General features: G+C 54.2%; 2 protein-coding genes and 2 long non-coding RNA genes across 4 annotated transcripts in view; 2 read left to right on the plus strand and 2 right to left on the minus strand.

Annotated features, from left to right (window-relative positions):
- Positions 1-4,971, plus strand: part of GMDS (GDP-mannose 4,6-dehydratase) — a 413,573-nt gene extending 408,602 nt beyond the window's left edge. Inside the window, exons 10-11 of the mRNA XM_040547995.1 lie at positions 3,519-3,587; positions 3,992-4,971. Coding sequence (XP_040403929.1) covers positions 3,519-3,587; positions 3,992-4,054 — 132 coding nt within the window. The 3' untranslated portion in view covers positions 4,055-4,971. The remainder of the gene's footprint in view (positions 1-3,518; positions 3,588-3,991) is intronic.
- Positions 463-3,980, minus strand: LOC121065279. The gene is made up of 2 exons (XR_005816968.1): positions 3,612-3,980; positions 463-2,763 (listed from the first exon to the last, which is right to left on the minus strand). It is a non-coding gene; the product is annotated as an uncharacterized LOC121065279 (long non-coding RNA).
- A 2,626-nt stretch (positions 4,972-7,597) lies between the features above and the next one.
- Positions 7,598-10,193, plus strand: LOC121065278. The gene is made up of 2 exons (XR_005816967.1): positions 7,598-9,635; positions 9,943-10,193. It is a non-coding gene; the product is annotated as an uncharacterized LOC121065278 (long non-coding RNA).
- Positions 10,194-12,479: 2,286 nt separating this feature from the next.
- FOXC1 (forkhead box C1) lies at positions 12,480-15,626 on the minus strand. Its single transcript, XM_040547994.1, is given in 4 exon segments — positions 12,480-13,159; positions 13,161-13,270; positions 13,273-15,296; positions 15,393-15,626. Coding segments are annotated over 3 exon segments (1,776 nt in total). The 5' UTR covers positions 14,876-15,296; positions 15,393-15,626; the 3' UTR covers positions 12,480-13,096.
- Positions 15,627-24,582: the final 8,956 nt, after the last annotated feature.

Consider the following 24,582-nt stretch of genomic DNA (forward strand, 5'->3'; position numbering starts at 1 on the left):
TGTTTGTGACCTGAGTACAATAAAAACAACAGAAAGCCTTAATCAGTGTTTTCAGGTTTGCAAACTCTCAGCACAGTATCTAAATCCTTCATGAAGTCAAAGGGCTTTGTTTTCCTATCAGTACATAAAGCACAATGCTAAGGAAAAAGAAGTTGTCCTGCAGGGATACCAAACACGAAGTAGTGCCGTTTCATCATGTGCGGTTCACTCGGACGCAGGGATCCCGGGCAGCCTGGATTCAGCAGCAGCCAGCTGTCTTTCAAGAACAGCCCCCACCCCCCAAAAATCCAGATTTTCTCCAGCAGAAGCTTACCTCTTCTTTCTTTGCTTTCTGATCTGGTTGTACCTCCAGAAAATGAAGCCCTGACACTGAAGAACCAATGCACTTTAGGATCGGCATGCCAGAGGTTTTCTGGTGTGTGTGTTTCTTTTTTTTTTTTTCCTTTTTCTTTTTTTTTGGAAGCCTGACAGATGCATCTCTGGTTTCAGTGAAAGACTTGAATAATATAAACAAGCAGTCATTCTGTTCCAAGAGGAGCTTTTTTTAATATTTTATTGTAATTACCTTATTGTTTTCATATTATGAGCTACTTGTAGAAAAATACAGGAAACATGACTGCAATACAATCCTTTAATCAGGAATAGCTTTGTTCCAGTCTTCATTTCCATTCAGTGTTGAAACTTTGCCTAACAAGAATACAATTCAACCTTGAATTTAGATGTCATATGGTGTTAATACTGTGGTATTATACGGCATTTTATCTCTGCACTTAGTAACTTCCATAAGAGAACCTTTTAAAAAGTGCATAGGAGTTATTTTGTCCGTAACGCTATTTTCAGGTAAATCTTACTACAAAGTAGTGTTTTGGAAAAGTACATAAACTTCTTCAGGAGAGCCACTTAAAAATCTTTTAACCTGAGTTAGATGGGGAATTTGTATTACCATATATATTAAATCTGGTATCTTTTTTTTTCTTTCTTTCTTTTACTCACAAATTATGCCAGAATGCGTTTTACTGCATTACTGTTAAAGCATGTGATTTTTTTTAAGGAAGAGAAAAAAACAGTTTTAATACAGAAATTGATTTAATACACTAGTTGTTTGTGTTATCTCTGTGTATAATCCAGCACTGCAAATAACTTTATTACTGATTTGAAATCTCCCCCCAACCTTATTTTGGCCCATACAGCAGCTGTGTGTTTATGTTTTTGAACGAAGGACTGGAATTAGGTAAAGATTATTTTTTTTTTAGATAAACTGTTTTAACAAAAAGCATTTGTCCAAGAAAGCTAAAAGACTGCTCCCAAGCTGTTTGAAAGCAGAATGCAGCTACGTACAGCGGGCGACACAGTACTTCATTCGCTTGCTCCTGGTCCACTTCTCAAATGGGAAACCAGCATCCTAGATAGGCTCAGTTTTAAGGAATGTTTTCAATATGGAGATTGTGGATGTAAAATTATTGCTTACGCAGCATTTCTAAAAGTGAAGCTAAGTTTTATGATAGGGCTTTTATGGCTTAAAATGAGGCGGTATTAAAACACAACTTCTAGCTAATGGCTCGAATTAGAACTGAATAAAAGGCAATTGTTTTTATGCTGAAATTTATTTTAAGAAGGATTTCCTTGTTTCCAGGCACGTACATACACACAGATGTAATGTGAATTTAAGCGAACTCCAAATAAAAGGCATGCCTCCGTAAGTACCTTAGGGCCCGATCCAAATTTTATCAAAGTTAGTGGGAGCCTTTCCCATTTCAACCCAGAATTTGCAATCCATATTCACACGACCCTCAGGGGGATCCCTCAGGCTGATGCGGTTTTGCATGCCTTGCCCTCAAATGTCTGCTGCAGTTTCTAAAAACCCATTATAGGGCCGCAGTAGGAAATCATTTAGTCTAATTTAAGGAAATCGCGGCGTTTTTATTTTCATATCATTTTGTTCCGACCCATCCGTTTACTCTTTTCTGAAGGCACACTGAAATGTTTTCGGCATAAAGGCTGAAGTATTACAAATGCTGCCTGGAACAGCCTCAGCAGACGTGTTTGTTCCACATCCCCTTCTGCAGTGCAATATTTCCTTTGGTGGATTTCCTCTGCTGCTGGAAGTGAGCTGTCTAGCTTTCTGCAGCACAATTACGAAGAAGAATTTCCTAGGTTTTACTGCACAGGATGAGGTGATGTTGGAAGTTAGCACGACCTGAACCGCACACGCACAAAAGATAGCATCTGAAAAATGGAGTCGGCGGCAGCAGCAGCAGCACGCTGGAAAACCTGCTGCCACAAAGTGCTCGTCAGCCCCGCCGCCAGTCAGAGGGCGAGGAGGGAGAAGCACGGCCCGGAGATCTTTTAGGAAACCCCACCGTGCTACTAGCGTCAAGTCGAAGGCAAGAGCAGGATTCAGCCTTAGCTTTGTTGTCCTGTAACAAAGCTTGTTTTGTTGCTGTTTTTTTTCCTTTTTTTTTTTTTAAAGCAGGCTGATGCATTTTTAGTGTTTACTACTACAGAGAAGTGAAGCTTGTAAGGAGAGGTGACATTTTATTAAACCATCACATACAATTGCAAGAGCTAACTGTTTGAACAAAGTACTTGGGTTTTTCAGGAAGATTCGGTCAGTTCCTTTGTTCCTTCGGAGATGCAGAAAAATAAGTTGTTTTCCTTGCTTAATTTTGTTATTTTTGATGACCACTTGCGGGATTGTTTTGGTGTGGTAGCACTTTTAAGAATACTTAAACAGCGAGGTGGATATGAACAAGGTCTTGGTTTCTGTAACAGTTTCAAGATAATTTACTTTCATTTATGAGAGATTTAGACTGTTCTTTCCATGTGGATGCTCAAGAAGAAAAAAGATGCAGGCATTCAAAAGCTGGCTGTTTACTACCATTGCGTGCGGTTACCCATATTCACAACAGTCTTTCAGCATCATCTGTCTGTGATCACGTTTTTATTTGAAAGAGATTAGTTGTCATATTTGTTCTGTGATTTGCGTTATTTAAAGAAGGGGGGGAGAGGGAAAATTTGGAACAGCTCGTTCAATAGCATGACTAAGAAATATGACAACTTATTACAAAACGTTCACCACTGCAAGGCAGTGAGGCTGGAGCTCAAACCCCGCACACACAAAAACAAAGAGTAACTCTTTCGCTCCGAAACAGCCTGGTGAAAGGATGCTGCCTCCTGGTGATTTATAGGCATATGAGCTTCCACTAAAATTGCATCTTAAATATTTTGTCCTCGGAAGGTGGCCGGGCCCGAGAGCCCTTCCAGCCGTGCTCAGCTGGCAGGGATACGCGCGTGGGCACGGCCGTGCCGCACCTCGCCTGATGCCCACCAACCACTGAGCAAGATCTGCAAAGGTTTCCCTCATTCTGGAAGCTTTTGCTCGACTTTCATTCCTCGGGACAGGTTATGGCAAAGGGGGGGCTTTGGGCCGGGGACAAGCAGCACAGAGGTCAGCCCCGCACGCTGCCAGACGGGGAAGGGGAACGGTTCTCGCAGTGTTTTTCTCTTCTTTTCCACAGGATTTTCTTCAAGGGGACTGTACCAAAGCCAAGCAAAAGCTGAACTGGAAGCCCAGAGTCACGTTTGATGTGAGTGGTGTGCTTTGTACCTACCAGGGGTTCATGTCCTCCAAGAGCAATCCACGAGGGGGGGGAACTTTGCCTGGGCACACTGAGAAGCCGCGCTGTCGGTGGCCACCCCGGGCTGTTGTTCTTGCTTGGAAGACAGCAGCCACCACGGCAGTGCAGGGCGTCCCCCGTGACTCTGCTAACCTGCCCTGGAAAGGGCCCAGCGGGCGTCAGCATTTTGGGAAGGAGCGCGTGCCTCGCGCTCGGGTGCCAGCATGGCAGCGCAGGCCGCGACTTGACCCAGCGAGTTTTGGGAGACCCCGCACTCCCGCGGCACAGCAGGGCAAGCGTGCGAACAAACGTGCTCCTTCTCCCCACCTCGTCCTGAGGCAGGGACCCTCACCCACTTCTCTCCCTCCTCGCAGGAGCTCGTGAGGGAGATGGTGGACGCCGACGTGGAGCTCATGAGGAACAACCCCAACGCCTGAGCTCCGCCGGGACCCGTGCTGGGGGCACACCCCACGGCCAGCACAGCCACCCACACACTCCGCTGGAGCTGGGGTGGGTGGCCACCCCCCCAGTGCGGCCTTACTGCTGGCCTGCCTGTGCGTAAAAGCCCGGTTTTGTCCCCCCTCCACCCTCCTGGTGCCCCTGGCCCCACGAATCATCCCAGGGCAGCCCTGCTCCTCCGCACGGGCTGCCTCTGGCTCCCGCTGTTAACCAGAGGGGATCCCCCCAGTACTGTACCTGGAGGAGCCACCGGCTGGCAAGCCCACCGATTTCCTTTTTTAATTAAAACTTGTCTTTTTATTACCTAGGACCTCCAGCACCTTTTTAGTACTTTCTCCCATTTTGAATGACAGAAATAAACAAAAGCATCCCCTGCACTGCCCCCCAGCAACAACAGCAGCGACCCTCTGGCGCTAGCGCGTGCCCACCATCCCTCTGGCCCTGGCTTCCCCTAGTCTTCCTTTGCTGAACACTCCTTGTTTTTCTTTCCTGCAGCTCACCTCCACCCCAGCGGCCCATTTCCACCACTTGAACTCTGTAAAAAGTTTGGATAACTTGATCTAACTTGCAGTGAAATCGCCTTTTGACCATGCCGAATTAATTCCTAATTGCTGGAATCGCTTTCAAACCAGTCAGAGGGGGCTTGTAAGCATTTTTCAGATCTTCATTTCAGAGTGTGAGTGAGTCACAGAAAGCCTTTTTGTCCAGCACCTTCCTGACCCTGGGGTCTGGGTTTTTCTTTTTTTTTTTTTTCCTTTTTTTTCTCCCCAGAATTTCCCCATTCCCCATCATCCTCTTCCCGCTTACTATAATTAAACCTCGGACGGGAGCTTGAATGATCTCAAAAGATGGCTTAAGAAATAAAAACAAAATAAATAAAAAAGCTTTAAAAAAATATTAGAAACTTCAAGTTGAGTAAATATTTTTGCGCTTTTCGTGCCAAGGTACCCGGGTTATCCAGAGGTCGTCGAGCCCATACATTTCCCGTTGGTTTCGGATCTTCCACCCACCAATTACTCCCATCGTTTTAGCTTTATGCCTCGAAAATGAGCGGAAGCCGCTGCCTCGCCGGGCACAGCTGAGCAGAGAGCGAGCCCTTCTTTAGAGGGGGCGAGAGGGGAGAGATGCAGGCTCCCCGAGCGCGTCGCTTTGGGAAGGGGGGGGGCCCTTCTCCAACAAGGGGGGCGAGGGCAGAGTTTCGTGATGGACGCGGAGCTGGGGACGGGACGGGGCTGGGGAGCAGGCTGCGAGGAAGCGGGCTGCCGCGGAGAGAGGGCTCTGTGTGCGCCGTCGCCAGAGGTGCGGTGGAAAATGTGCGAGCTGGCCGGAGACGGGCACGGCGGTGCGGTGCGGTGCGGGGCCGGGCAGCCGCAGCAGCCTCTTCCTTCCATCCCTCGGGGCTGGCCCGGCAGGGTTTGGGGCAAGAAAGCGGGAAAAAGGGAAACGCAGAGCCCCGTCCGTCCTACAGGTGCACCGAATTTGCGCCCTGGGGCTGTGCTGTGCAAAACCTCCCGGGGTGCTTCTCGCTGCGGTAGGGTGCAACTCCGCGGCTTGGGTTTTTTTTTTAATATCCCCCTCCCCGTGGCACACGTATTTAAAAGAAAAAAAGAAAAAAAAAAAAAAAAGAATAAAGCGCTTTTCTCACCATTTTTTGTTGTTGTTGTTGTTATTTTTGTACGGCTGGGAAGTATTTAGTGCTTGCAGTGATTTCCCGGGCCGCTTGCCGCTACCACTGAGCACCAGTTCGCGCATCTCTGCGGAGGACTGGGAACCTTTCCGCAAGCCGCCGGCTTCCCTTCGACTTCAGTGGGTTGGGGTTTTTTTTGTTTCTTTTTTTTTTTTTTTCTCCTGGCACCTCCAGCCGTGGCGCGTTCAAGAGAAGCATTTTTGTTCTCCCTTTTCGGCCTCCGTGTTGGGGGACGAAAGAGGAAGGGGCTGGGGAAGCAAAATCGGTTCTAGACCAAGTGGTCCCTCGGTGGCGACCTTGTGTTGGCTGCCTTTGTGCTTCTTTCGTTAAAAAAAAAATACCGCTCCTGATCCCGACGGGGACAAAAAGCGCAGTGTCCCGCTGCTTTTTTAAAATTTGGCAAAGGGTCGAGCTGCTTTTCGGTTCTCCCCCCACGAGCACACACCTTCCTGCGGGATTTTCGGTTCTGCCGAAAGCACTGCCCTTCGCAACGAGCACGGAATCACGTCTTAAAAACGAAATAAAAAAATAAAAAAATAAATAAAGGAAAAACCACGCGGCGATTTAAGCGGGTGATATCCACCCGTGCCACTACCACACCACTCTCAGGCGCACGTTCCCCAATTATAATGCGGGTGTCAAGCGTTTTGTGCGCGCAGGTACGGAAAAAACTCATTCCTTGTCTGCCCGCGCTGCGTTTGGCCGCCTGGCCCGGGATCATTACGGCTCCGTTAATTAAAGAGGGCAGCAGCCAACGCAGCCCGGGCCCGGGGGCGTTTCATACCGGCCGCCTGCAGGGGAAAACGAAGGGGCTTTTTTTTGGGGGAGGGGGCTGCACCCGGGGCCGGCGGGTAAAGGGGAGCCCGGGTTGCCCCTCGACGGCTCGGACGGCGAAGTGGGGGGCGAGGGGAGCCCCCCCAGGCGGCTGTCGGGGCCGCGCTCCCCGCGTCCCTTGGTGACCCCCCTTCACCCCCGGTGCTTCGCCGGCGGAGCGTCGCCTGCAGACACAACAAAGCCGGAGCAGCGCCGGAGCAGGCAGAGCTCCAACGTTTTGACGGGTGGAAGAAAAACATCAACAGATACCTCGCAATTAGCCGGCGATGGGGGCTAGGGGAGGCGGGCGGGGGAGAGGTCGCTTCGCAGCGGCGGACGCTAATTGCAACCTTTGCTTTGCTAATGAGCTCGCCCCGCTCCGTGTCTCCCCCCCCCTCCCCTCCGGAGGGCTTGGGGGGGGGGGGGGGGGGGGGCGTGGGGAGCATGCCGTCATTTTTGTGCGAGCAGCAATGCGGCTTTGAATCCATCCCGTGGCCCGGAGGCCAGGCTGCAGGCGCTGGCCGGGAGCGCTCCCGTTCCCAAACCGCGGCTGCGGGCGCGCCCCCTGCCCCTGCACGGCCCCCTCGGGCCGGGGGGCGATGCCGTCGGGGCCGGGAACCCCCCCGGAGCCCCGCACCCTACAAACGCCCCGCCGGAGACCCCCGCCGAAACCCCAAGGCAGCGCCACTGGATCCGCAGCGGGCGCCCGGCGTTGTTTAAACAATCCTCTTTCTGCTTCGGACGATATTATCAGGACTTTCGCATTATCGGTCAATGGAAAACATTCTTCTTTTCCTTATTTCAAATATTTATTTAAAAAAAAAATATATATATATATATATTAAACTCGGCCGCTCAAATGTTCTGGCAAGTAAACAAATTCCAGGAACGGGGGCGGGGGGATTGCTATGGCGTTCCTTCTAAACGGAGCACTTGTGCTCCGAGGGCGATATGACCTGTTTATTCATCGATTCCTAATACCTAAATATCCCGAGTGTAATAATTTGCGTCTTTTTTTTTTTTTCCCCTTTCCACCGGAGGAAATTCAGCTATTTTAAGAGTTAATGGCTCTAAACGCGTTGGTTTTCCTGCATCCTCCCCAGAGGTGACGGGGGCTGGAAAAGGAGGGGGGATTCCAGTTTGGGGGTTTCGCTGCTGCTGTTTTCGTTCTGCCGAGAGCAGCCCGAAGCCGCTGACCCGAGCGGGGGGCCGTGCTCCGAGCAGCGAGCCCCCTGACACCTAGAGGTCAGGTGAAAGTCCCCAGCAGGTAAGCCGCGGGCCGCCCGGCGCGCTCGCTCCCCGCCCCACAAATTGTTCCCTTCTGCCCACCCAAGTCGCTTCAAGCTGTGTTTATTTAGGGGGCAACACAAAAATTGCCGACCACCCAATTCCCCTTCAAGACGGAGACCGCTCGCCGGTAGCCGGGGCCGCCTTCCCCTCCTCACATCCCGCCCCCCTCCCCACATTTCACCCTCTCCGGGGCTCCGCTTCCCAAATCTCCGCACGCCACCGGGGGAGACCCAGGCAAGCCGTCAAGGGAAGGGGAAGCGTCGGGCTCAAGCCTTTTCGGGACACCCCCCCCCCCCCCCAAGAAAAACAGGGGTCCCATCCACCATCCTACAGCCCCCAAGAGCTGCCCTGTGCCCCGGGGGGGCGCAGCGCCGCGGCGGGCAGTGCCCGGGGTGCGAGGCTGCAGCCCGGCCCCGCAGAGCCGCCCCCCCCCCCCCCCGCCGGGACAGCTATTGTTTCGTTCAATTAGGCTCCGCTTGATAAAAAACAATCGCTCGTTAACCCTCGCCCTCCTCCCTGCCGGCTGGTGTGTTGTGAATGGCGACATCGTCTCCCTTGACCCCCGTCTCCTTTTTCTGTCTTTCTGTCCCCTGAAAAATGATTCCGCGAGCTCTGATTGAATTTTATTCCTTCCTGACCTGGCCCGTTTTTATTGCATGGACACCATCAATCTTGACCTAACGCGACGTTTGTTTATTACTTTGGAAAGAAGCGAATGGCTTTATGAGCCCCGGAGTAATTAAAGCAGGAGGGCCGCATTCACCGCGGCACCGCACCACCTTTGGGGCGGACTCACGACGCAGACGGGGAGGCGAGGGAGAAGAGGGAAAAAGAAATAGGAAAAAAAAAAATAAAGACGAGGGAAAGGCCGACGGGATGCCGACGGTTCGCAGCCCACGGGCATCCCACGGCCCCCTCATGCTCGAGTTCCTCCCGATAAGCGGGCGCGCAGTGCCTCTTGCGCAGCTCCCCGCGCAAATCTGCGCTCGGCGCTGCCCCGCACGCCACCTGCGCCCCCGCGCAGCCCCAGCTCGGCCTCGGGCACCCCGCCGGCGCAGCAGTTCCCCGTGCGCCCCGCTGCGCTGCTCGCGGCCCTCCCAAAATCCCGCGCATACCAAGGCAACCGAACCGTCCGGCCAACGCCGAGGCGAGCAAGTGGGGGAAAAACGGCCCGAGGTTTCAATGGCTTTACGACGGCGTTAATTGGGAGCTAATGTTCAATTAGCGGCCATCCCTACAGCAGAGGACGGGGGCGCGTCGCTCCGAGGCGCGCAGGAGCGCTCCTCTCCCCCTGCGCGCGTCCCGGCGCTCCGGGCTCCTGCCTACGCAATCGAGAGGACGTCACAACCACGGCGAGCTGGTTGTGACCTCACACTCATCTTCGTGTGGGCGCCCAGACGTGCTCAGCCCCCCGCTGTCCCTCGCATCAGCGCCTGCCCCGGCCTGCGCGGCGGCAGCGCGCAAGCGAAGCCCCTGGAGCGCAATTTCCAGCTCGCCCCGCTCCGGCTGCGCCGTTTTCTGGGGGGGCAGGGGGCTGCGCGCTACCGCAGTGCAGCCGGCTGGGCGATGCGGTGCGACCCCAGGGCTGCCGAGCGGTACAAAGTTGGGCCGGGCTATGAAAATAGTCCCGGGTGAACTTTGAGGCTCTTTCCCCGAACTTGGCGACTTTCAGAAAGGGCCCCGGCTGCGGTGAAAGGCTCGTTTGCAACCGTTCCCTGAAGGTCTCCGTCCGCGACACAAACAGTTTCCCCGCAAACTGGTGTGTGGAGGTAGGGAAGGGTTTAAAACGTCCTCTTTGCATGCACTTCCCCGCTATTTTTGGTTATGACCTTTCAGGAACAAACCCCGAGCTGTCATTCACTTCTAGAAGAACTTTTTGCATAGGAAATTTAGGCGGAGGGGCGAACATTGCCCTTCTGCCGAGGGGAATTTCACACGCCATTTTTCCCTCGGTTTCGGGGGCAGATGAGCTAATACGAGTTAGAAACCACCAGAACGGAACGGCCCCTCACATAATAATTTTTAAAAATATGTTGCGCCTTTTTTTTTTTTTTTTTTCCCCCGACGGCGAGCAAGGCGAAAGCCCTGACATCCACCTCGAGCCACAGACACGCCGCGAAGCTGCGCGCTGACCTGGCACCCAAGGGCGCCGCTCCGCAGGCAGGGCCGGGGCCTCGCAGCCGCACCGTCCCGCCGCCGCCGGCCGCACGTCCCTCGCACCGCCGCGGAGCTCTGCTGGGAGACAACCAGAGATCAGGAGGGACCCTCCGCTTTGCCCCCTGCTCGCCATCATCATCGTCACCACAATAAAGTAATAGCAATAACAGTAATAGCAATAATAATAATAATAATAATAATAATAATAATAATAATAATAATAATAATAATACAACCCGCGTGTGATCTCCGCAGGACAGAACCACCCCCCAGCCCCCCAAAATCCCCGAGATGTTTCTCGGCCTCCCCGTTTCCAGCCTCCCGCTCCCATCCCCCGGGCCTCCGCTGCCCTCCTGCAGCCAGGCGGGGAGCGCAAGTTGCGCGGCCGCGGCACTTGTTCGGGAGCTTCAACCCCCCCATTTCTCCCCCTTCCACACGCACATACATCCCCCCGCAGCCCGGACGAGCCGGGCTGATTACTGTTTTCCCTGCTATTTTATTTTCCCCGCATCACCCCACCGCTGGAAAATAATAATAATAATAATAATAAAAATAAATACGAAATCGCAAAGAGACCGGCGTCCGATGCGAACAAAAAAACTAGGCAAACAGCACATGCAGTCGCCGCTCTGCCCTCTCATTTCTTTAATTTTCAGCCCGATTTTCGATACCGGGAGGGGAGGAGGCGGACACGGCGTTTCCGCGCAGCCCCCCCGCTGCCGCCGCCAGGGCTCCGCTTCTCCCGGGGAAAAGAAGCGAAAGCAGGAGGCGGCCAAAGGCCCCGGCCAGCCGGGGCCAGCAGCGGTGCGGGGGGAGCTGGGACCCCCCCTAGGACCCCGCAGCCGACCCGCTCGGCTCCGCTTTGCCCCCGCTTCGGCCCCAGAATAACCGGGCGGCGGAGCGCTGCGCTTTGTCGGACCCGATTCAACCAGCAAACGGCTATAAAGAAGGCCGAGAAGCTCTTTAGCAAGAGCCAAATAATTAAATAAATATATATATATATATAATAAAATAAAAGGAGCGAGGTATTTCCACAAACGCATTTCAAACCAGCTTTATGCAGCAAGCCCCCGGTTCGGCCGCTCTGCTTAAGGGGTTTTCTAACAGCGGATTATCGCTTTGGAGAGGAAGAGCAGCTCAAAAGCCAGGTAATAAGGTTTAACTGTAAATACCTTCGTATTTATTTACAGTGTAACCCTTAACAATGCAGCGGCAATTACTGCTAAGTGTTGCCTTTAGATAAGAGGCACTGATAGGAAACTGTATTATCTTGAAAGCAAACTTTAGGCCTTAAATATCTCTAATCAAATAATCTTCTTCCCAGGTCTGACTGACAAGGCAGATTCTTTTTAAGTTAACGAATTTATTGCGTTTTCGGTGGTTGTTTACAAAAGGGGGAGGTGATCCCCCATCGCCCGTAGGTTCTTAATTGCAAATTGTCCAGAAGGTGAGATTCTTGGTCTGACAAGCAGCACTCAGCTGCTCCCCTGGTAACATTTTTTTTTTTTCCTACAGGTTTAAGGGAAAAGGAGGGAGGGAAGAGGCGGAAAAAAAAAAAAAAAAAAGACTATATAAGAAAAATTCTGCTACGCCAACTCTTTCTAAAACAATCTCGGGCAGAGCAATCAGGGCACTCCCAACAGAGCGGCAATGTCCCTAAAGGACAGGAGTAAGAGCTACAGAGGGGTAAGGCTAGAGCGCACAGGCACCCTTTTAATCCAACTACTTCGTTATTATTTTTTTCCTGACATAAAATAGGACTTGAAAATATATTTCTACGTTACAGAAGCGGCTTCACGGGTGTGATGGCGCGCGTTGCCACCAGTTCTACAAAGTAGGCTTACATTATATTCACGAATATCCGTGTTACAGGATAGCTGCCATCCAAAATACACCGTGGAGCTCAGAAACACATGCGACGCGTATATGCAGCCATGAATAGATGGGCAATCCTTTTTCCAATACGGATCCGTATGGAAACCCTGGATATAAACGCGTATGCAGTGCACCCACAGTGATCGCCAGCCCGGTGCATGCTCGCAGCCACACACGGGCGCCCACTCGGCGTTGGCGCTTCCCATAGCCTTACACGGGCACCTTATTCAGAAAGCCGTGAGCTTGTCCTGCCGCTGCGCACGGCCAAATGTTTCCAGGTCTTGCCCATTAATTGCTAAGAAAACGTGTTTGTTTATTTGCCAACTCAGAGCTGCCATGGGAAAGTATATTTTTTTTCTTTTTTTCCTAGCGGATAAGGCGAGCTGACTAAGTGGAACATATTGCAGAAGAGACCGAAAAGGGATTTTTTTTTTCGACCTGGCAGATCCTAAATGGTCTCTGGAATTTGCGCGGAGGGGAACGAGCTGTTCCATCGGCAAAGTTAGTTAGGAAATCCCTTTCCCCTCTCTCTCCCTCGCTCTGAACGAAAGTATTAAAATATACAGACGTGTGGAGGAGCATTCCAACTGAATGGTAATTTATTAATAAACAAACAATGCAATACCTTCAGAATATTTTCAACAAAAAAAAAAAAAAGAAAAAAATATTGATAGAATAAGATTAATACAGTTTCCCTTTTTTATATATAGTGAAAAAAAAAATCAGCGTTTCAGTCAATTTTCAGGGAAGGGGGGAAACACTTTCTGGCGTTTGGTCCGCAACATCCAACTACAAATTAAAAATAAATTACTATGTCGCAATTTACATTTTAAAACAAGTCCTTGTAAAAGAGGAGGGTCCGGGACGGGGAGGAGCGGGGAGAAGCCGGTACTCTACGCTGGGTTTTTCGCCCCCTTTTAAACACAGGGCCTGGCGATACCTTAAGGGCCGGGGCGCACGGGGTGGGGGGTGAGGTTGGAGGGAGTATTTCTCAAAAGCAAGGAGGAAAAAAAAAACAACAACAGAAAAAACTTACGTGTTATCGGAGTAACACTGTCCTTTAACAAAACCAAGACATGCTTTGGAGCTGTCTCTGTACAAAGGCTTTTCGCCCGCGCTCTCCTCTCCCTCGGGGCGGCCGCGGGGACCCCGGAGCGGCGTCGGGGGGGGGGTGGCGGGGGGGGCGTCGGGGGGGCGCTCAGAACTTGCCGCAGTCGTAGACGAAGGCCCCGGAGGTGCGGTAGAGGGGCTGGCTGCCGGGGAAGGCCATCTGACAGCTGCCTCCCCCCGCCCCGCCGCCTCCTCCGCCGCCGCCGCCGCCGCCGCCGCCCGGGCCTCCGCCGCTGCCTCCTCCTCCGGGCGAGGCGCTGAGGCCGAGGCGCGGCGCCTCGAAGACCTCCCTGGGGGCGGCGGCGAAGCCTTGCTGCGCCCCCCCGTAGCCCGGCGCGCCCGCCAGCGGGCCCAGCTCCCCCGCCGCCGCCACCGCCGCCGCCGCCGCCGCCGCCGCCGCCGCCTGGTTGAGGTACCAGGAGGCCAGGCGGCCCTGGTGCGGGTGCGGGTGCGGGTGCTGCCCCTCCTGGTGGCCGCCCGCCGCGCCGCCCAGCCCGCCGTGCCCCAGCGCCCCCCCGCCGCCCCCTCCTCCTCCCCCGCCGCCGCCGCCGCCGCCGCCCCCCGCTCCGCCGCCCCCCGACGGCAGCGCGTAGTCGGGCAGCGGCTCCTCGGCGGGGCTGGCGGCGGCGGCGGCGGGGGGGGGCAGGTGGCCGGGGGTCCGCTCCGCGCCGCCCGCCGCCGCGTACAGGCTCATGGCTTGCATGTTGCAGTGGTAGGTGGCCGCCGAGGCGGCGGGCTGGCCGCAGGGCGAGCTGTAGACGGAGCTGTGGCCCGGCGAGTAGCCGCCGAGGGACAGGGCCGGGGGGATGCCGCTGCGGGGGGCGGCGGCGGCGGCGGCGGGGGGCAGCAGGCCGGAGCCCAGCTCGGCCGCCCCCTGCGGGGAGCCGCGCAGCGAGGTCATGATGTTGTCCACGCTGAAGCCCGGCCCGTGGTGGTGGTGGTGGTGGTGGGGAGGCGGCGGCGGGGGGGGGGGCGGCGGCGGAGGCTCGGGGGCTTCGAGGCTGAGCGAGCGGGCGGAGGGGAGGGCGCTGCGGGGGCTGCCGCCGCTCGACAGGCTGCTGCTGCTGTCGGGGCTCTCGATTTTGGGCACGGCGCCCAGCGGCGGAGCGGCGCCGGGGGGGGAGCCGGCGTGCGGCGGCGAGGCCGTGCCGTTCTCCGTCTTGATGTCCTGGATGCGGACGGGGGGCGGCGGCGGCGGGGCGCTGCCCCCCCCGGCGGGGCCGCCCTCGGGCTCGACGGCGGCGGCCGAGGCTGCGGCGGGCGGCGGCGGGCGCGGCGGCGGCGGGGCATGGTCCTTGAGGTGCAGGCGGTCCTTGTCCTCCTTGTCCTTGACGGCGTCCTTCTTCTTGAAGCGGCGGCGGCGGCGGAGGAAGCTGCCGTTCTCGAACATGTTGTAGGAGTCGGGGTCGAGGGTCCAGTAGGAGCCCTTGCCGGGCTTCTTGTCGTCGCGGGGCACCTTGACGAAGCACTCGTTGAGGGAGAGGTTGTGGCGGATGCTGTTCTGCCAGCCCTGCTTGTTGTCCCGGTAGAAAGGGAACCGCTCCATGATGAACTGGTAGATCCCGTTCAAGGTGATCTTCTTATCGGGCGCGTTCTGGATGGCCATGGTGATGAGGGCGATGTAGCTGTAGGGCGGCTTCACCATATCCTTGGGCTGCGGCGGCGGCGTGTAGGGCCCGTAGGCTCGGGCCATGCCGCCCGGGTACTGCTCGTGGGCCGGGTGCGAGTACATGCTCATCGGGGCCGGCATGGCCGCGTAGCCCCCGCCGGCCGCGGCGGCGGCGGCTCGGTAGTAGCTCTGCTCGCCGCCGAGGTACGGCACCACTCCCAGGGAGTTGGGGCTGGACACGGAGTAGCGAGCCTGCATGTCCCCCCGGCAGCTTTCGCCCTGCCTCCCCGCCGGCCCGAGCAGCTCGGCCCTTTCCCCTCCACCCCTCCGCCGCTCCGCCGACCGAGCCGCACCGGGCAGCCCCCGGCGGAGCGCGGGGAAACGGGGCACGGAGCCCGACGGCGGCGCCGGGAGGCTCCGCTCCGTCCTCGGCCGCCAAAGCCCACCGGCCGCGGGGGGGGGAGGAGGGGAAAGTCAGAGCCGGGGGGGGAAAAAGAGCCCGGGCCGGGGGGGGAGGCCGAAAGCGTTTTCTCGCAAGAAACCGGCGGAGGGCGAAAAAAGGAATCGCAGCGGAGAAAGCAGCTTCCCAACGCAGAAAGAGTAGTAAGGAAATAAAACCTTCGCGAAGAGGCTCCCACGCTCCCGGTTCCTCGCTCCACGGGGATCTGCAACAAGTTGTCTGCAAAGGAGGGACAAAAGTAGAGGGATGTGTTTTGTTGGCTTTTTTTTTTTTTTTTTTGTCTTAAGCGAGCGGCAGCAGCGGCAAAAAATCCACCTTCCCGGTCTCCCAGTGCAAACTCGCCCTCTCTCTCTCCCTCGCTCGTTTTTCAGTCTCTTTTTCAGTCGCAGGCTGCTTTGCGAAGCATCGGAAAAACTCCTGAACTTTTGAGCATCCGTCACCGCGGCGAGAACTTTTTTACGCACTTACAGTTTTCTCCTTTTTTTTTTTTCCCTCTCTCTCCCCTCTCTCGCTCTCTCTCCCTTTTTTTTTTTTCTTTTCCTCCTTTTGCAGGCGGCCCGGCTCCGCCCCGCCGAGCTCGGCCGGCCAATGAGGGCCGGGAGACACCCGGGGCTCTGAATGAGGAGGGAAAAAAAAAAGAAAAAAAAAAAAAAAAAGCGAACTTAAAAAAAAAAAAGGAGAGAGAGGGGAAAAAAAAAAAAAAAAAAAAAAAGACGGGAAAAAAAAAAACCCTGCAGCAGCAGCCCTGGGAGTCGCAGCTCTCGGGGACCGGCCACACACGCTCGCCGGCACACGCGGATCCCCGCGGCACGCGTGGACCCTCCTTGGTCCTGCGCGCGTTTTGCGCGCCCACCCCACGCCCCCCACCCGCGCAACCCGCCCGGGGCGCACGCAGGACGTGCGCGCATCCACATAGCCCCATATTTAACCAGTGCACATACACATGGACGTGCTCCCCCGGAGCGCTTCCCACCCACGCGTGCACACCGCTCCCCACCGCGCGTGTTCCTCCCCTACTTTTATTTTATTTATTTTATTTTATTTTATTTTATTTTATTTTATTTTATTTTATTTTATTTTATTTTATTTTATTTTATTTTATTTTATTTTATTTTCACTTTTTCGTTTATTTTTGCCATTTTATTATTTTTTTTCATTTCTTTTTCATTTCTCTTTCATTTCTTTTTAATTTTTTTTCCTTTTTTTTTCATTTTACTCTTACTTTTTCCCCCTTCAGGCTCGTTCGCCCCCTCTCCCCGCGCCCTCCCGCCGGGCTCTCTCCTCCCCTTCCCTCCCGGCTGCCTCCCGGGGCCGCGGGCAGGCTCCACGCCGCTGCTCCGGCTCGCTCGCTGTTCTCCGAGGGAGGCTCAGCCTCACCCCCCGCGGCCTCGGGACGGAGGGGAAAGTGCGGGGGGGTTGTGCGGGTGCGGGCGATCGGATGCCCCTGCCCCAGCCCCAGCCCTGCCTCCAGCCGGCCGCCTGCCTGCCCCGACGTTCCCGAAGGGATCGCATTCCTCCAGCTGACCAGCTTCTGCCGAGTCCTCCCTCCACAGCTCCCTTTTATTACTCAGCCATGAAGGGCTTTCCTCTGACGGCCCGCAAAGAAAGCGCTCGCTGCCTGTGCTGTTTATAAACACGGGCGCCGTGCTTTGTGCCGGGTCTTTAGCTCGCTTGTGCAGGTAAATCTCTGCAGACCTTAGGGGATGCGGCGGAGCGAGCGGCTTCTTTATTTATTGACCGGAGCCGCAGAGAGCGCTCTTTTGTTCCTAATCTCTTTCAGAGTGGACTCCGTGGCACGTCAGGTGTGTCACAAGCGAAAAAAAAAAGAATAGGTGCAATAAAATGGATGATCCTGAAATTGTTTGGCCGGATCTGCCGTAAAGACTTGATTTCTGGGGTCGTTGCCTTTGTTTGAATGTCTGAAAGCGTATTTGGGCTGTCATGAGATGTTTAGATTAACGCTTTAACGGGAGCTCAGAGGGAGCGGAGAGTGAGGGCTCGGTGATTTCTTTTTTAACATTTCCTTTTCGGTTGCTGTTGGGTCTCAGAGAAGATTTTATTTTCGCGCTTTAAACACGGGGCGAATCGTAGATAGACGTGTCTGCCCAGCGGCGTGTTTCACCAGTTCTTCGGATATCTGAAATCCAAGCCGGTACTCTTCCTTACCTCCCAGCCTGTACCACTGCAGCTTCATTAGCGTTAATAATAGCTCAGTTGAAGGGAACGAGCTGAAATCTATTTTAAGGGGTGGAATTTGTACGGGAAAGACGTGGCCGCGTGTGTGTGTGTGACTGTGAGACGAATTGCCTACCCTGAGCTTGTGACACCACCGATACGTGAAAAGCCCCTTTTGGTCCCCCTGATTTCTCCTCCCCCCCCCTTGCTTTTTACTGTGATCGATTGCTTTGGGGAGCGTGTCTGGGGAGCGCGTTAGAGGCGCATGGTTTGCTAGGTGGTGTTTCCACAGGTCCGTCCTTTGCTCCCAAACACAAATCCGTTGGTTATTCAATATAGACGTATCTATTTTTAAACGAGATGCAAGTAATGCGAAGGAGGTAATTTATACAGCCCCGTATCTGCTCCTTTTCATATTCAAACATAACGGGTCTCCTTTTGGTAATAAATGTCAGTCCTTTAATGGTGAATACATTATCCCGTTTAGCCTGTTGTATTTCATCGTCTGGAATCTTTCACCTGCTCCTGCCTAATTACACGTTTTCCCCTTTCCTCCCACCGCTGCAGAATCCATAAATGTGCGAGCGCCGGACTGCACGTCGATCCCAACACTTTGTGTTTTCAAAAACTCTTTCTCGCTTTGCTGAAAAGCCGAAAAAAAAAAAAAAAAAAAAAAAAAAAAAAAAAGAATCAAGGAAGAAAGCAAAAAGAAACGGGGCACTTCAGCACGTTTCCATGCAGCCCAGGTCGTCCGGTTTTCCCACGGCGTTACCTGCAGTCAGAAACACTTTCCTCCCGCTCCCCGCTCGCTGTCCCGGAGGCGCAGCAGCCGGCCCCTCGCTGCCTTTGCCGTTTTGGCAAGACGGTGCTCACGGCAGCGGGGCTGCCCTCCCGAGCACGCTGCAGTAGGGGCGAGAAGTTTCAGCGCAGGGCAGGGGAGGAGGGGTGGGGGGCATTAATCCGGCGCGTTTCGCATCTGATGCGTTTTGCAACAGCCCCTCCGATTCTCTAGTTGCGACCTGACGCAATGCCTGGTGTGTGTTAAGTTACGTCCCTCACAGCAGCAGGACTCCGCTTTCTCTCCTGGAGGCACAAAAGTCACCATTGTGAGGATTGTGATTTTGGGTATGTGTGTGTTGGGGGGAAAACAACGGGGCTGGGGAGGCTGAGGGCTCACTTTTCCCACTGCCTCCTTGGGCTGCCACCCAGAAAGAGCCTTCAGCGCTTGGGTTTCATCCCCCCGCCTGCTCTCCGGCGCTGGGTTTGGGCAGCGCCCTGGCTTTGTCGCACTCGTCGTGGCCTCTACACGGGCGAGGGGCGCGGAACTGGAGCGGGACCGGAGCGGAGCCGGAGCGGAGCCGGAGCCCCGACGGCAGCGGCGGGCCGGGAGAGCTCAGGCAGCGCTCCGGGGCTTGTCTCGTGTGTGGTCATCCGCAGCCTTATTTATGGGGATGTCAGAAAGAGAGATGACATCGGGGCGGTAGGCGGAGGGGCTGCCGTCTGACCTGGGCAAAGCCCAGGTGGACCCACGCTGCTCGCTGGGGGTTGTCCTCTCCTCTCTTCTCTTCTCCCAGACCTGGAGGTGAGCTGCTTGCCAGCCTCGGGCTGTTTATGTTTAGACGTAGTCAGAGCTTCGTTTCTCTCTCCTGCTTTTGGCTCCAACATCACAGCAGCATCCCTGTGACTCCTGAAGCCAGCCGCCCGGCTCTTTGCAGCTCAGGATGCAGCTTTCCACGTTCCTGAAGCAGCAGGCGACACCGCAGGAGAAAACCGCTTAACAAACATCCTTTCGGGGGGCAGGAGACGGCGACAAATCCGTGCTTCACCGTCTGAAAAGCCATCCGAAGCCGAAGCCCCCTCTCCGTTTGCAGCCGCCGGCCACCGGTGACAGCCCCCCCCCCTTGCCCTGCAGGAGCACCTCTGCCCCCTCAGCCCCAGCAATTCAGGCGGTCTCTAAACGCAAGGGCTGTTCGCTGCCACTCGGTTAAGCAAACAGGCGTGATTGTTGTTTTATTAACGTGGGTTAACAATTTCATAAATAAGCCCAGGTAGTCTTCCAGTCCACGCTTTTATCTTAAGGCGTAAATAACACAACCCAATACGAAATCGAGCTCTCCGTCCGTCTGGCATCTTCTAGGCTCTCGTTCTTGAACGAGAAATAAAGTGCCCTTCGCAGTAAATGCGGCAGTGGTCATGGGCTGAGTGTGATTCGCAAGCGAAATGCCTTAATTTCACCTTTTGGTATCTAAAAGCGAATTTTGCATTTAATTTACAAGGGAGAACCGAGACCACAAATAGGTTGGAGCCCGCGAGATTCCTCTTCCCACGATAATTATCGCGGTCATACCTATAATTCGTCCCTGTGACACAGGCTGCATCGCAGAGATGTCACGGCGCCGGGAATAAAAACAAAAACCAGGCTGTGGGAACCTACTCGTGTTGTTGCTGCAGTTCAGGTAGAGCGGTGCCACACACGCAAACACAGACAGAAAAAAAAAAAAAGGAGAAAAAACCCACAACAGAGTAAAACCCCTTTAATTTGGCAGATTCTCTAGCTCTGCCATCTCACAGTGAAATACCAACATCTGGGGGGCTTGGAGGGGCGTTAAAACTCTCTGCAAAAACGGCAAGAAGATAACCAGACATGATTTCTTTTCCCCTTTTACTTTCCAAGGTCCCTTGTCCCTTTTGTGTTCCTTTTCCTCCCTTATTTCCTTCCTTTCTCTGGGAGGGGCAGCGAGGGTGGAGGGGGGGCCGAATCCATCGGATTCTCTGGAACCGTGTAAGCGAAAACACGCAGGGGGCAACGGCGCTGGGAGCGCGAACCTCTTGCAGCCCGGTCCTGCTCCATCTCCACCTATTGCCTCAGCAAGCCGGGAGGAGAGAGGCTTACTTGTACGAAGGCTTTATTTGCATTAGAATGAAGCGACAGCTCCTGCTCGGGGAAGCGATAAGCACTTGGCAAGTCATTAGGCAGCAGATAGCGATCAGCCCCTGGATACATCGCATTCCCCGCGCCCTGCGCGCTCCTTTCAGGGCGCTGGGGGCTTTTTTTTCGGGAGGGCGCGCAGCCCCCCGGGCCGCGGAGGTGAAAAGGGAGATGGATACGAAGGGCGAGCAGCCCTTTAGCATCCCCAGCCCCTGCGCGGGGGCGCCGGAACCCGGGGGCCCGCGCAGCACCCGCGCAGCACCCGCGCAGCACCCGCGCAGCGCCCGCACCCGCTGCCGGCGGCCACCTGCGCGGCGCCGAGCGCTGCGCGGGTCTCGGGCGCCCCCTCCCGGCCCTTGCGCGCCTCTGCTGCGCCGCTCCGCGCCCCCCCGCGGGACCTGCGCACCTGCCGGCCGCGCAAATGCGGCTCCCGATGCGCGGGGAGGGGGCTGCAAAGGGACCCCCCCGCCCCCCTCCCGGCCCCTCTCCTCGAAGCGCACCCGAGGTGAGCGCCAGCGCGATGCCAGCTCTGCCGGGGCCATGATTTCTTGAGCTCTGCCAAGGAATGTCTTTATGGGCTGCCAGGCTGGCCCGTAAAAATTGCGAGCGAAAAAGTGTTGGTTTCCAGGAAAAGTGGGTCTGTTTTTTAACCTCCCCCTCGCTGTCTAATTACAGGCGTGCTCGGCCTCCGAAGAACAGCTTCGTAAAAGTGTCTGCCGACTCCAGAGGCAGAAGCATTTGCGGCTTTTGTACGGCTGGAGAGATGTGTAAATACGCACAGGGTCACACATACACGCGTAGCTAGATGCGCGCATGGCTTTCACACTTTTACGAGGCCTTTATGCATGTTAAGTACAATCGCACCAAAGAACCAGCCTCCTTTAAGGCTCCTACGAGCTATGGTAATGCGGGTCATAAAACTTCGGTATCTGCATATGCGCTGCTAACGAAGCCACAAACGCTCTCGTTGCACAGTTACTTGCGCACTGCTAGGAGTAGCCCATTAAAGTTGTTTACACGCAGAAAACAATGGCTCACTCTGCAAACGCTACGGTACAATAATAATAAGAGGTGAAGGAATCATTAAAGAGCGGAGCGCTCGAGATGTGGCTGCTGTTTTCCGTGAAATGTAGGGAACGCACCAAAGAGAGGGATTTTTAAATGGGGCTTGCATAATGAGCACAGGGAATTTGCAGCTCCAGGGGTCCCCAGGCAAGCCCCGTTTTCTGGTAGGGCTCTGTCCTCAAAACTAAGCAGCGTGGTGCTTAAAGGTACGAGCAGCCACTGAGCGGTTCCCGAGTATGCCAGTTCCGTCCGCAGTTTCCGATCTGCTTGCTCTCTGTTTCTTCCCTGCCTCCACCAGGCCACGTGCAGTACCGTTCCCGCACGTCTACAAACAGGCTGGTAGGCATGATTTGAAACAGAAAATCTGCACTGAAGCAGAAAAGAGCTTTGGCAGTGTTCACTGCAATGTCCCTTCGGAGTTCTTTGTTCTCAAAGACCAACCGAAAGCAAAGCAAAGCTTTCGGTCATCCTTGTTTGCCCAGGTGATACCAGCCCCCTTCACGTGACCACGTGGTGCTGGCCCTGTGGCTCTGGCTCGCTGCCTGCCCTGATTTCTGCCCTGGCGAGGCCGGCTGGCCAACCGGGCTTGGTGGCGTGGCTCATGTTTGCGTGCGAGGATGGCACCCGCCAGGCCAAACAAGGTCAAGTCCCCTGTTTTGCAAAGTAGAAGAGGCTGCAAGCCTGTATCTGGTGCCCGGCGACTGCTTGAGAAGTGCTGCGCTTGTTAAACACAAATACAGGTCTTCTAAGATGGCGTGCCATGAAGGAAAAGACACTTGAGGGATTACTTAAAAACAAAAATAAGCTTTTTGTTTAACTTGATAACCCTTAAAATGGAGCCAGTGATTTTTAGCCCAGGCTCATATTTAAAATAATTACACGTGAATAACTGTGGGGTAGAAGTGTGGTTGGTTGGGCAGATAGGCAGATACAGCTTTCTTTTAACAAACTCCTTTTTCCTCTCGGTCTCACGGCAGCTGCAAACAGCAAGTCACGGGTAGCACACTTGTGGTAGGACACTCTGCTTGGTGGCCTTGACTCGCCAGGTAGCAGAAAACAGCATTTCCCCGATCGACCAAGCCTCTGGAGCACCACAGCCCGCGCCCTGCACGATGGGGAGGCCCACAAAGGCAGAGGGAGGCTTCGCATGGGATGGAGGCCGAAGCTCCTGTAACCGTCCCTGTGGCAAGAACACCCACAGTAACAGGTAATTTGCCCCTCCCACACCAACTAACAGCCAGAAGCAAAAAATGTTGAAGTAACTTACATCATCGTTTGCCTGTGTCATTACTAAGGAGGAACTGAAAGCTGTTTTATGAGGAGCAGACAGACAAGACTAGCTTGAGCTTGAGACATAAAAAACCCAAACCACTAAGATACCTGAAGGCATCCCAATTAAGTGATATTACCATCCTGATCAAGACGCAGTCATTGTTAGTAAGCATCCCTGATTTTTAAGTGAGATATTCCAATTAGGCAGATTTCCTGATTAGGCGCACTTAAATTAAGGGGAGAGAAATGCGTGGAGGAAACGTGGATGGCTTCCATATGGGCCAGCCCTGGAGGGGGACTTTGTCACCTGCCACAGGACTTAGGCAGAGCTTGGACTGCTAAACCCCAAAGCCAGAGGTGCCTCTTTGCTCGGGGCCGAGCGACCACCTAACCTCGCAGGCATCCAACAAGGCTGGTAGGTGCCTGCATCTCTTACCTGCGTGCTCCCCAGGCACCAGCCGCTCCGCTGCTGGGCATGCCCACAACCGCCTGAGTCAGAGCATCTTGGCACCTGTTTTCAGCCTAAATCCCACGGGGATCCAAAAAGTAGGCAGAGTGGCGTCTAAGTACCTGCAGGGGCTGATCCAATAGATAAAGTCTTGGGCTTTGGGATAGGTTTGAAAGGAAGGTCCTTATCAGCTCTGCACCGGGTATCTCTGTCTTTTAGAGGTCTCAACTCTGGTCAACCCCTCGATTTTGAACGGAGGGACCCCAGCTGACATGTTTTGGCAGTAGCACGAAGCTTTTTATGCCATTGTCTCTCTCTTCTCTTGTTGCTTAGGCCTTGAGCTTGAAGGGCTAAAGCACAGGTTGGGGAGGAAAAAAATGTGGACAGCCAGCCTTCCAAACACTGGTTCTTTTGAAAGCCCTGAGCTGAACCTGCCAAGTGAGCTGAGTGAAAAAGGAGAGAAGGGCATTAAGCTTAAGTCCAGCTGTGCTGTCCTCCTTATCTTCCACCGTGGGCACAGATACATCCAAAACAGCTCCTCTGGTTAGGAGAGCTGGGTGAAAGGAGGTGGCAGTGGACAGGGGGAGAGTGGGAGGGGGAGTGGACAGGCCTCACTGGCCCGTGGGGAGAGCTTTGTGTCTCTCCACGCATCTCTTTCCCTCCAGAGGCTGGGCTTCTCTTGCATCTCCACACTGAATAAGGCAAGGAATGCGAGCCCTCCACCACACCTCTAGCTTTCAACATCTGCTGGGCCTGTTTGTCTATTATTATTTTTTTTTTCCCCTATGACTTCTGAGATTGTAATCTTGGCAGGGTAGGTAGGGACTGCCTCCTGTTCTGCATTTGTACACCGTCTAGCTCCTGATTGTGCCCAGGATCTTGAGCCGATGTGCTAGTAATGAATGAGCATAGTTATCTTGGGGGCCACACTTTAAGGATTCATCTGAAACCAATGGGACCGGGGATAAAATATAGCATTTCCTTTTGAAGAGGAGGGTTTACAGTAACCACTTGATTAAAATGATTGCTCTCTGCAGGGACGAATGCAGGTGTTGCCTTCAGTGGTGTTCATCAGGGATTTGCATACGATGAATAGTACACCGTGTCCCTCTTTCTTCTAAATTTAGGGGATGGCAGCAGCCGTCTAAACCTCTTTGAAGAAAAAGATGACACTGAGTTTTCTTGCTGACCTGCAGCAAAGGTGTGCTCTTGAGGTGTGCCTGTTTTTCAATTTGCCTACCCATATAAATTTTGAATGTGGTTGTTTCATGCAGTTACTTCGTTTCAGAGGTCTCTTGCACGTGTGTCATCCTGACCTTGCATGGCTACTTGGCATGCAGTAAATCAGTCCAGAAATCCATGTTTGAATCCCTTCTTTTTCATTTTTCTTTTAATATTCTGCTTTTCCTTTCAAATGAGGCCAGATCCTTAAGCCACTAAGCCGAATTGCATCAGCTGTGGCTCTGGCTTGGAGAAATTAAAGGCAAGCACCTGTGCCAGCTCAGCATCACCATGGTGAATGAATGTGTGGAAGAAGTTAAGTTGCTGGAGAGTGAGCAAGACTTGAACCTTGGTGATGCTGCAGGACTTGATGTGTGTATATTATATGCCAGCTA

This window comes from Cygnus olor, chromosome 2 (genome assembly GCF_009769625.2).
Source record: "Cygnus olor isolate bCygOlo1 chromosome 2, bCygOlo1.pri.v2, whole genome shotgun sequence".
NCBI lineage: Eukaryota > Metazoa > Chordata > Aves > Anseriformes > Anatidae > Cygnus > Cygnus olor.